Source organism: Lactuca serriola, chromosome 6 (genome assembly GCF_051521515.1).
Source record: "Lactuca serriola cultivar US96UC23 chromosome 6, Lser_US96UC23_V15, whole genome shotgun sequence".
NCBI lineage: Eukaryota > Viridiplantae > Streptophyta > Magnoliopsida > Asterales > Asteraceae > Lactuca > Lactuca serriola.
This window is the reverse complement of record NC_136413.1, coordinates 35,403,554-35,416,588: the sequence shown is the minus strand read 5'-3', so window position 1 is coordinate 35,416,588 and position 13,035 is coordinate 35,403,554. Positions and strand designations below refer to the sequence as shown.

Below are 13,035 nucleotides of genomic sequence, written 5' to 3'. Positions count from 1 at the left end.
TCCTTTTTCCTTGCACCATGTCCTAAATGCAATGAAAAAATAAATCTTTGGCGAAATGAAGAAATTTTAGCCTCAAAATATGCTGAAATTTTGTTGACATACCTGAGCCCAAATTTTATAAAAACTTGTGTATGTGTATATATAAGCATACAATTTCGAACTAAACCCTAAAAAAACAACTTCATGTGTCAAATAATTAACGACAAATTGAAGAACGAAATAAGAAAGATTTGACGAAATGTACCCGCAAAAGCCTAATAATTTAACAAATCGATTAAATCTATGCAAGATTTTGGCGATTGCAGGCTTCACCCTTTTCATTTTCTTCATGTATGTTTCACATTATCCAGTTTTACCTAATTCGATATCTTCCGACTGCCTTTCATCTCTCAAGAAAACATTCGATTTACCTTCTTCACCACAACAAGTATCTGCCACAGACATCACCCAACTGGTATTCGCCATCTCAGGATCTGTCAAGGCATGGCGTGACCGGAGATCATATTTCCGGGAATGGTGGCGGCCAAACGTCACAAGAGGATACATCTTCTTCGACAAAAAACCAACCCCAGATCTTCTCCCATGGCCATCGGAGCTTCCTCCGTATCGTATCTCTGAAAACACCACCAAGTTCGATGTATACTCGAGGCATGTGAAGCCTAATGTTATCAGAATCGTGAGAACGATCCTGGAAGCGCATAGAGAAGGAGACAAAGATGTCAGATGGTACATTATGGGAGACGATGATACAGTTTTCTTCGTGGATAATTTGGTGGAGCTTTTAAGGAGGTATGATCATACAAAATATTATTACGTCGGTGGTGTTTCTGAATGCGTTAAGTCGAATTTTGACTTCTCCTTCGAGATGGCATTTGGTGGTGCAGGATTCGCGTTGAGCTACCCGTTGGTGGAGGCTTTGGTCGATAATCTTGATGCATGCATCGGAATTTACCCGTTTTACTACGTTAGCGATCAGATTTTGAGCGCTTGCATTGCTGATCTTGGTGTTCCTCTTACTCCTGAAAGAGGATTTCATCAGGTAATTAAGTTTCAATCAATCAACCAAATCTCATGTCGATCGACGCATAAAAAAGCCATAATCTTTATGATCAACAGATTGATTTGGTGCATGATATATCTGGGTATCTATCGGCGCACCCACAAGCACCATTGATCTCCCTCCACCATCTAGATATCGCGTTTCCAATCTTCCCCGGAATAAATCGCCACACTTCCGTCGCACATCTCATGAACGCTGCTAAATTTGATCAATCACGACTTCTTCAACAAACCGTTTGTTACCACAAGGAAAAGAACTGGGCATTCTCCATAGCTTCGGGCTACTCTATTTACATTTACGAACAATACATCCCACGTAGCATTCTCCGAAGACCTTTCGAAACATTTACTCCATGGAGCTTGAAACGACATCCACCTGATTACATGTTCAATACGAGATTATTAGTTCCTGATGATCCATGTGAAACTCCTCATGTATTCTTCTTTCATTCTATAAAGAGACTCGGTAATGATAACAATACAACAGATGAAATCGTGATGACTTACATTCGATCCATGCAACGTCGGTTGCCCCCTTGTTCTTCAAATCACTCCGCAGATTATATTTCGAGGATTGAAGTTTACTCTCCGGCATCAAAATTAAGCTTTGTAAGCTCATGAATTCCCTAATCAATAATTTTTCACCAGTTTCAATAAAAGTTTCTTTTCAAAAAACCTAATTTAAAATTCAATATTTAAGAATTAATGCGATAAATTTTTAATCAAATAGAAGGCTTCGTTATACTTGAATTTTACGTACAATTTGCACTTTCTTGAACCGTGAAACAACCGTGTATATTTATTTTATGATTTAGGTTGAAAATAGAGGGGAATGTTGTGATGTATTGGATGTTGACGACAGTAGAACAGCAAAAGTCAAGATCAGGGCGTGCCTGAAGAGTGAGATTATGGCTTAGACTACAGTTACATACACAATTTCTTCATTAGTATTTTTTTTAAATAATTGTTATTATTATTATTATTATTAGTGTAAATTGTTATTATTATTATCATTGTTTATTGTTTATTTATTATTATTATTATTATTTTTTGTATTTTATGATGTATAAACCGTAGGACAATTAGATATAAACATGTATTTCTATAATTATTAAAAACTTTTAGTACTACAAATACGGGTGTAAGTGAGCCGAGCTACTTGCGATCGAATCGTTAAAAGCTCGACTCGAGATCGAATTAAACGAATCTGAGCCGAGCTTCAACTCATGGGCTCGCGATTCTAAACGAGCTTAAATGAGCCTATATATATATATATATATATATATATATATATATATATATATATATATATATATATATATATATATATATATATATATATACACACACATAAAGGCTTATTTAAGCTCGATTAGGCTCGCGAGCCCACTAAATTATTCACGAGCCAAGCTCGAGCTTCATTTTAAGGCTCGAGCTCGAGCTCGAGCTTCCTCAAAATTAAACGAGCCGAGTTTGAGCTTGGTCAGGCTCGGGATCGGCTCGGCTCGTTTAATTTTGAGGAAGCTCAAGCTCGGCTCGTTTAATTTTGAGGAAGCTTATATAAATATTATCAATTCTTGTATTTAATTGGAGAAACATACATAGTACATCTCACTATGACACTCACAACGATACATAGAAGGAACATAAGAAGTTTGAAGTGGTCAATAAATAATAGACCATGTCGACCATTCTATTCCTAGAAATTAGAAACAAATGTATTTCATTTGTTTATAATAAAAAATATTTGTTATGTCTATAAATGATTCGTTAATAATAATATCAATTAATTTCATAGTAATTTTCAGAAAAGTCCTACTATTTTTATTATCGGGTAATTTTCAAAAAATCATAATATTTTGAGCAAACTAACGAAAAATGACAGAATACTGGTAAATCTATGAAAACGGCGAAAAAGGGTTTTTTCGAAGTTTTAGCCGGTAGTTTGTTTTCTATAAACAAAATTTAGTTTTGGACTTTTCATAAATTGGACTAAAATTTTAGGACTTTTCTAGAGATTTCCCTTTCAAAAAAATGAATTTATGCAGTTTAAATAAATGGAAAAATATGATATTTTTTTTCAACAACCCTAAAACTATATTAAGAAAACTTTTAAAATTAGGAAAACTAGTCGTGGGATGGGGGAGAGATGAGATAAACATCTGGTGGATTACTTTTAGCGGATGGGGGAGAGATGAGACAAGCATGCGGTGGATTACTTTTAGCGAAAAATATATATTTTTTAACCACTTTGAAATTATATTAAGCACAAGGGGTGGTAAGAAAACTAGGAAAACTAGCCGGTGGATAGGGGAGAGAAGAGACAATGATGTGGTGGATTAGCTTCTAGCGATGGCATTTAGCATAGCCAACACACCAGTCGAAGTAGTGTTACCACACCAAATTCAGTGTCAGATTGCACTAACGGTAGTATGCAATGGTGGTACACATTCCAGTTGTAATGATCATTAAAATTTAAAGACAAAACTGCAAAAATGGTCCCTGTGGTTTGTGTTTTTTTTGGATCGATGGTCCTTTCAATCAGGTTTGTATATGGTTTGGGTCCCTGTCCAAACTAAAAAGACTATTATACACTTTTTCTTTATTTTTAGTATTTTGTTTAATATCTAATTAATATTAAAAGGGAATGTCCCTCCCCCTACCCACATACACACAGACACACACACAAACACTTTGATCTTTTCATGTGATTACAGCCTCCTTGTTACATCCATTTTGATGATTTCCAAAGTATAATATGAAACATTCAGACTGTACTCTATATGTGCTTTCTATTTCACCACAATAAATGATTAAGCATTCATCCGATTTGTGTAAAAAAATTGTGAAGCAGAGATCTACAATAGTAACACCCTTTATTCATTATCATTACACCATATTCGATTGTCTTTCCTCCCTTTCTCAGCAACCATCACCTACCAAACTGTAAATCAATGGCACTGGCGGTCTAAGAGTTTTAACATATCGATGTGCACTCCGACCACCGTCAATTTACACTTTGACTGCAACCAAGGTTGTAGAACTCGCTACTCGGTACCTGTTCGGCCGACTGGGGAGTAGCGACTACTCAGGAGTACTCGAGAGTACTCGGGGAGTACTCGGATTCGGTAATTCATGTAGAATATTTTTTGGAAAATTATATATGTCAAAATCATAAGTTAAAATCATAATTTGAATGAAATATATAACCAAAAGTAGATACATGTGAATACAAAAAAACTGAAATACATATAATTATCTCACTACCTGGATAATTACTAAAAATTTAAGATATATATGTAGTAATAATCACATGTTTGTGTTAAATAATAAATCACTAAGTGCATTATACATATTAATCTTGAAATTGTTGATTTTTTTCTCTTTTTATGTCAATTTTGACCCTTTGACCGAGTTTGACCGATTTTTGGCTGATTTTGACTAAATCCAAGTTTTTTGTCCGAGTTGAGATTACTCGCCTCGGTGGAGGGCCGATTCCGAGTAATCGGCCGAGTAGGCCACGTTTTGCAACACTGACCGCAACTACCAATACCCACACTGACTCTCCTATCTCCGAAAGTCCAATACCTACACCTGCTGTGAAAATCGAGTTCGATAACCAAATTAGAAATGGATAAATCTTCCCTAAATGGGATTTTACAGTGGACAAGGTGTAACATCCAAAATTTGGATATTTAGAAAGTGCAAAAGAATTGCAAAGAATCGGCAAGTAATGAAATGAATATATTGCTCGAGCCATGATGTCCCTGTAACGAGATTTTGAGGAATCTATCGGGGTGACGTTTCCCCTTTGGGAGATAGATGTTTAACAGAAATGATGCATTAGTGGACTGATTTTGTTCTTTGCACATTGGTATAGACTTGGGGATATTGATAGGCCCTAACTATAAAAATGGCAACATTTCAACACCGAAATTAGCTCTTAATGAAACACTACAGCAAAAATGATGTACTACCACACTTGTTGAAAATCGATTTGCCACATTTCGGAAAAAAAAATGTGACGGTTTCGTTAAAAATTATGGCAAATTGACATTGGCAAAATCCTGGATTATTTTCGCCACATTTTAAAAACGTAATGGTTATCAATCAGATCATTAGTATATATATTGTCACATATAGAAATCTAATGTGGCGAAAAGTAATACATATGGTCACATGAATTGTTTTTATGACCATATGTATCATTTAGCGACACATATTGAAATCTAATGTGGCCAACAATAATACCTATGGCCACATGACTTGTTTGTATGACCATATGTATCATTTCGCCATATTTAATAGACGTGACAAACCATGTGGCAGTAAGCATATTATGGTGAAATTTTTTTAATTGTTTGTGTGTCCAAATGTATCGTTTAGCCTTAGTCGAAAAAGGTGGCCAAATATGACAATCGACCACATATTTGTGTTCGCTCTATCGGAAATAATGTGAAATTGATTCTAATGTGGCTAAAGGTAATACCTATGGTCACATGAATCGTTTGTTTGGCGATATGTATAATTTAGCCACATATAATAAAAGTGACAAACCATATGGCTTTAAGCATTTTATGGTGGCATTTTTTTTAAGTTTGTGTGTCGAAATGCATAGCTTAGCCTCAGTCGAAAAATGTGGCTAGATATGACCATCTGACCATACGACTTACTAGCCAAACATCCAAAAAAAATAGCCAAAAGATAGTGTTTATAACAACTACCACCTAACGATACGTTGATACCTATGAAAATGGCATAATGCACTGTACTCCCTATACCAACGACAAACAGAGCAATAGTCCAATCAGAAATCAATCTCAGCAAATTCATGAAAGGCTCGTTCGGTTGAATGATCATCCTTTTCACATAGCAAGATGATATCATTTTTTGTTGGCTTATGAGCAAGTGATATATTCACCACAAACTGCTTCAAATTTGTTGAACAATCAATAAATTCTTCATCATGTGGTGTCATTACACCAAAATCATCTTCAAGTATCTTCAAACCTACAACTAAACATTAGAAATAACAATCATCCAATTTAACAGTTTAAATTTTCCTTCCATATACAAAACAACAAAATATACTTAATTCAAGATTTTGACATGAATACTATAGTTATAGTCTTACACAAATAACACCTTCTACAAATTATCAAAATATATTAACAATAATGTGTATATATACTATATATACCTTAATAGCATAGAGGTTGTGTAATGTCCCAAAATTTAATAATAAAATCACCAATCAAACATGTTCATAAATCCATAAGGAAAACAAAGTATATCAAACCAACATCCCCAGATACATCAGAGTCAAGTAAAGCGGAAATCATGGGGTGTGTATGTGATGCGATCATCCTGAGCTCATCTCCTTCGATCTGGAAGTACCTGAAACATAAACTGAAAACCGTAAGCACAAAGCTTATTGAGTTCCCCAAAATACCGTATACCATACATATCTGCCAGCTCAAAGTTGTGTTGGGTCTATTTCACCCCCGAGTCTATTTCAACTCATGTGTCCACCCAAAGTCATATCGGGTCTATTTTACCCCCGACTCTACTTCAACTCATGTGTCAGCATAAGGCTGTACCGGGTCGATTTCAACCCTCAATCTATTTTACCCCACATTCATATATCAAACAGACACATAGACATATAACATATACAACATGAGTCACAAAGACTACAAGTCACAAAGACTACTGCTGACAGTCAAGCAAATGATCGGGCTGGTGAACCAGATAATCCCCGCACTAGATAATCAAATAAAGATCTCAATTAATAATCAGGCCATAAACCTTAACTAGGAATCTAGTTCACTGGTCCAATACCCAAGGTGAAAGACCATTTTACCATTTCCTTATTTGGCCCAACACCAAGCCCCAACCCAATGCCTCCAAACGCCTAATATGGCCCAAATACCTAAATGAGGCCCAAAGCCCATTATGGGCCCAAACCCAAGAAGGCCCAAAGCCTAACCATGACCCAAAGTAAAAAAGGACTAGTGGCCCAATAAGGCCCAAAACTCTAATAGTCCTAATATAGCCTAAAACCCAAAAGTCAAACGCAGCTGAGTACGCCCGACATACTAAGACTTACGCCTAACGCACTCCCTCTGTGGCGAGTACGCTCAACGTACGAACTGGGTACGCCCCATGTACTCCACGGCCAACCCAACTCACCAATAAGTGCTTAATCGATTAAGCCACTAAGCTAAATTCTCATTTATGTTCCTAAATGTTGACTTAACACGTAAAGTTGGCACGTTTACACCCATTCATGACTTAATGGGATGCAATACTAAAACGAACCATAAAATTAATCCTAATTCATGCATGGTCCAAGATAACTCACCAGGATTGTGATTTTTTGAACAAGGGTCCTCAAAAATGCCAATATCTACCATCCCTAGCTTTTGGAGTAGCTCATACTCTGAAGCATGGCTTAAAGGACCATAAAAAGCATAAAAACAAGCCCTAACTTGATCTATTAAGAGAACAACCAAGTTAAGAGCTTTATACCTCCAAAAGTTTGCAAAATTGATGAAGAAGCTGGATCTTCAACCTCTATGTCCACCAAAGCTTCACCACCAAGCTTCACATCCTTAAAAGGATCCAAAAACACTACAAGATCACAACAATGGGTAACAAACACTCAAATGAAGGCTAGGGTTTCCTTCTTAGGATTTGGAGAGGTGGAGGCTGGTCATAAGAAACTCCCAAAGCAACTTAATGTGTTTAAATCGAGCACAACCCCTAAAAATTAGGGTTCGCCCCAGACGAGCGCACGCCCCGCGTATGTGGGTGCCTCCATGATCCAGACCAACGAGCTAGTACGCCTAGCGTACTCATAGAGTACACACAACATACTTGGCTAGGGACCTAATTGCAAGGATTTTTAAAATGAAGGGCTTAAAGGGAAAACATGAAATGTTGTGTTTCAATTCTCCCCCACTTGAATCAGACTTCGTCCTCGAAGTCTGCTGCTGCAAGTAACTCTGGGTACTGCTCCCTCATCTCAGCCTCGGAGTCCCACGTCGATTTTGAACCCTTGTGGTGTTGCCACTATACCTTCACCATCTCAACAACCTTGTTCCTCAAGGTTTTCGTCTTCCGGTCAAGGATTGCCATCGGTCTCTCAATATAATCCAGGAAATCATCCACCTGAATATCCTCCAATGGAACCACTACAGAATCATTAACCAAACATTTCCACAACTAAGAGAAGTGAAAAATGCTATGGATCTGACTAAGCTCCTCGGAATATAAAAGCGATAAGCAACTCGACCCACCTGGGACAAAACCCTAAAAGGACTGATGTACCTGGGGCCCAACTTGCCCTCTTCCTAAATCAGATGACACCTTTCCAAGGTGACACCTTTAGGAGAACCATATCCCCAACTGGAACTCAAGATCTGATCAGCTCTTGTCGATATAAATCTTCTGCTGACCCTGAGTTGTCTGAAGTCAACCCGAAACCTGCTAAATCAACTCGGTAGTCTTGAGTACCACTTCAATACTCCACATGACTTACTGACCGACCTCACCCCAATATATCGGGGTTCTGCACTTCCTTCCATAGAGCATATCAAAAGGAGGTTGATCAATGTTGGCATGATACCTATTGTTATTTGAAAACTTTGCCAAAGGGAGATATATATCCCAACTCCCACCAAAATCTAATACACATGCCCGAAGCATATCCTCCAAGTTCTTGATAGTCCACTCACTCTATACATCATTCTACAGGTGGAAAGTCGTGCTAAAGTGTAGACAAGTACCCAACTCCTCATGAGACCGGACATCCATGTCCGAAACTACTGAAACTGGCACCCCATTCCATGCCACAACCTCTCTGCTGTAGATGTTGGCCAACTTCTTCGCGTAGATACTCTCCTGAATCAGAATGAAATGCATGCTCTTGATTAATCGATCCACGATAACCTATATCGAATCCACTCCGCGCGCTATCCGTGGCAACTTCGTGATGAAATTCATAGTAATCTCTTCCAATTTCGAAATGGGAATGTCTAACAGTTGCATCTTTCTGTGAGGTCATTGACGCTCGTCCTTGACTTTCTTGAAAGTTAAGCACCTCTCTATGTATCATGCCACATCCTGCTTCATACATGGCCACTAATAATCAAGCCGGAGATCTCTATACCTCTTTGTTACTCCGGGATGAATAGTGAATCTCGACTTATGCGCCTCTTCCATAAAAAAATGTTGTGCATTGACCCAGTACAGAACCCACACCCTCCGATGAAGGGTCAATAACCCCCATCTATCATAATAGAAGGAAGTCACCTAACCCACAATGCGCTCACTCTTTTGGTGCTCTTCCTTTATATCCTCAATCTGAGCCTCCCGAATCTGCTCTTAGACTGGAGTAATCACTGTCATCCTCAAGCACACATCTCTGATCAGAGCCGCAACCGCCTTGCGGCTGAGAGCATCCATCACTATGTTGGCCTTCTCTGGATGATAAAGGATCTCACAATCATAATCCTTCACAACATCCAACCACCACGCTGCCTCATGTTCAGATTCGGCTGATCCATCAAATACCTCAGGCTCTTGTGATCCATGTGGATAGTACAACATACTCCATAGAGGTAATGCCGCTAAATCTTGAAGGCGAACACCACAGCCCCCATCTACAAATTGCGCATAGGATAGTTCGTCTCATGAGGCTTCACTTTTTCGAAGCATAAGCAATAACGCGACCCCTCTGCATCAAAACTACAACTAAAACCGTGATCGATGCATCACACTAAAGCAAAAAATCCTCAACACCCTCAAGTAGGGTCAGAATTGGCACATCACACAATTTTTTCCTCCAGGTGTCAAAAGTTGCCTGCTACCCAGGCCCTCAAAGAAGCGTGGCGGTCTTCTTCGTCAAAAGATTCAAAGGAACCGCTACCTTGGAGAAATGTTGAATAAATCTCCAATAGTAATCTGCCAAACCAAGCAAACTCTGAATCTCAGATGGAGACTTTGGAACCTCCCATCTCATCACCACCTTGACCTTGGCTAGATTGATTAGAATACCATTCTGGTTGACAAGGTGCCCCAGAAACTACACCTCGCACAACCAAAGCTCAGATCTGGAGAACTTCGCATACATTCTCTCCCTACTCAAGGTCTCCACTACCTCCTCAGATGCTCCTCATGCAGCTCCTGGGTCTTAGAATAGACCAAGATTTCATTGATAAACACAATCATAGTCTGCTCCAACATGGGTCTGCACACACGATTCATGAGGTCCATGAATGTAGTTGGAGCATTGGTGAGCTCAAAGGGCATCACCAAGAACTTGTAATAACCATAACGAGTCTGTAATGTTGTCTTTTGCATATCCTCCTCTCTGACCCTCATCTGATGATAACCCAAATGCAGATCAATCTTGGAAAACCAAGATGCACCCAGAAGTTAGTCAAATAAGTCGTCAATACTCGGTAGTGGATAACGGTTCTTCACTGTTAGCTTATTCAACTCCTGGTAGTTGATACACATCTGATGTGACTCATCCATCTTCACAAACAATATCGACACTCCCCATGGAGAACTACTCGGCCGAATGAACCCTATGTCTAACAGCTCCTGCAGTTGTGTAGACAACTTCTACATCTCTGGAGGTGCTAACCAATAAGGTGCTTCGGTTAACGGAGCCGCACCAGGAACCAAGTCAATTTGAAACTCCACTTGCTCTCAGGAGGCACTCCATGCAAATCATGAGGGAACACATGCGGATATTATTGAACAACTAGCACATCATCCACAGTCACGTTACCCTTCTCCTAGGTAGCCATAACATAGACAACAAATCTGGAACAACCCTGCTAAAGATAGTGCCTGACCCTAGCTGCTAAGCTTAAAACCGGACCGCATTGAACACTCTCTCCCTGGACCACTAACACTCCCCCACTTGGTGTCTAAATATGGACCATCTGACAGTCACAATTAGTCACTACCCCATTGGGGCTCAACCAATCCATCCCCATGATAACCTTGTTCTCATGCAAAGGAATGAGAACTAAATAAATCGGGTACCATTCACTAAACATCTCTAGTATACATCCTCGATGAACCCTCGATACCCGGACAGAACGATCATCAGCAATCTCAAGCTCTAATGGACAATCCAGCTCCCCCGGAGCATCGGCAAACCTCTTGATGAGGGCAAGAGATAAAAAGGATCGAGTAGCCCCCGAATCAAACAATACCCAAGAAGAGATACCGTTCACAAGGAACGATCCTAAAACAAAACATACAGATATAAGCAGAAAAATTAGCATAAATAAATAGATAAAGGGAAGATACATACCCATCATGACATTAGGTTCTTCACGAGTCTCCTCGGCTGTCAGCTGAAAAGCCCAGCTCCTCACAACAGGCGCATCCGCCTTGCCTTGGCTGCCATCCGTAATCCTCAAAGTCGTCAGAGTGGCAGCTGCATCTGGTCTTGCCACTGCTAGACTCGGACAATCAACCTTTTTATGGCCCTTATCATTGCCATGGAAGCAAATCATGTTCGATCCTTGGGTAGTGGCTGTGTAATCTCAAACAAAATGCCCAGTCTTGCTGCACTTATGGTAGCCTAAACCACCACCACTCCTACAAGCTCTATAGTACATCTTGCCGCATTTTCCATAGCAACCCCCGACCTGTAGGCCTGTCGATATCGAATCAAATACCTTGGGCCTCATGTCCGAACCCTCTGAACCTGATCTGACTTTCTCTTCCTCTCCATATCCAAGTCAATCTCCTTCTATTTGGCACACATTGTCATCTCCTCTAGTGTCTTGCAACTGGATCGGCTCACAAACTGCCTAATATCGTTCCTCAACATCTCATAGTACCTCGCGTTGTTCTTCTCCTCGTCCTCCACATACTGCGGAACCAATAATGCCCTCTCACGAAACATAATAGTGATCTCTACTGTCGTCTCAGTAGTCTGGTGAAGGTCTTAAAACTCTCTCGCAATCTGCTGGACCTCAATCAAAGGTGTGAACTTAGCCTAAAATCTCGTCACAAAATCTCCCTAAGTCATGGACTCAATCGCATCGCCTCCTAAGGCGTGTACAACCTCCTCCCACCAGTCTTGAGCTTTGTCTTTTAGAATATAGGATGCCAATCTGACCTTCGCTTCAATGGGACAAAGACTAGTTCGGAAGGCATTTCCTACGTCTGCCAACCAATGCCTGCTCGCAATCAGGTCCTTCTTCCCGAAGAACTTCGGAGCCCTTCATGCCCAGAACTTGCGAAAATTCAAAGAAGTGCTCCCATCATCGACATCATCTCAGAATGAAAAGCTCCCAAGCGCTCATCCAGAATCTCCAGAATACGCTCCTTAAGTATGCCAAACATCATAGGAGTCTGCTCAAGAATATTGCGGGTAATCTCTGATGAAATGAACTCCCGCGTTTTATTATCAATATGTCCGACCCTTGAGCCCGAACCTGAACCCTCACTAGCACCAGAACCACTACCAGATCCTCCTTGTGTGGCCACCATAGTGAAAATAGACCATTCAAACCATCATAACACACCCAATTATATATACATCGAGGAATCCTACAATCTAGAAGCTTCCTGGTATGATCACAACTTTCCTTGAATCAATTACAGATCCTCTGCATCCAATAGTAAGGGTCCATACTACCTTCCACATCTATCCATACTTTCATTAAGGATCTCCCCATGTCCTCAAGGTCACTTCCTTATCAACCCAAAAATTCTCAATATGACAAGGCTCTCAGCACCGAATCACCTCCTAGGTCTTCCTAGGGCAAGCCCTACACTACTCTCTGCCATCAACTGCAGAAGGAACTCCCCTAACAGCCTCTAACTAGCTCACAAATACAATTACATATCACTGACACCAGATAATTCTTTGAATGAAAGGTCTCACACTACAATAGTTGGACTCAGACAAGAGCTACCTAATAGAGTTAAAACCTAACT

General features: G+C 39.8%; 1 protein-coding gene across 1 annotated transcript; it reads left to right on the top strand.

The window, feature by feature from the left end:
• Nucleotides 1–258: 258 nt before the first annotated feature.
• Nucleotides 259–1,680, top strand: LOC145059645 (uncharacterized). Its single transcript, XM_079007458.1, has 2 exons — nucleotides 259–1,039; nucleotides 1,117–1,680. Exons 1-2 carry the CDS (start codon nucleotides 329–331, stop codon nucleotides 1,678–1,680), a joined length of 1,275 nt encoding a protein of 424 aa, XP_078863584.1. The 5' UTR covers nucleotides 259–328.
• The last annotated feature ends 11,355 nt before the right edge of the window (nucleotides 1,681–13,035 follow it).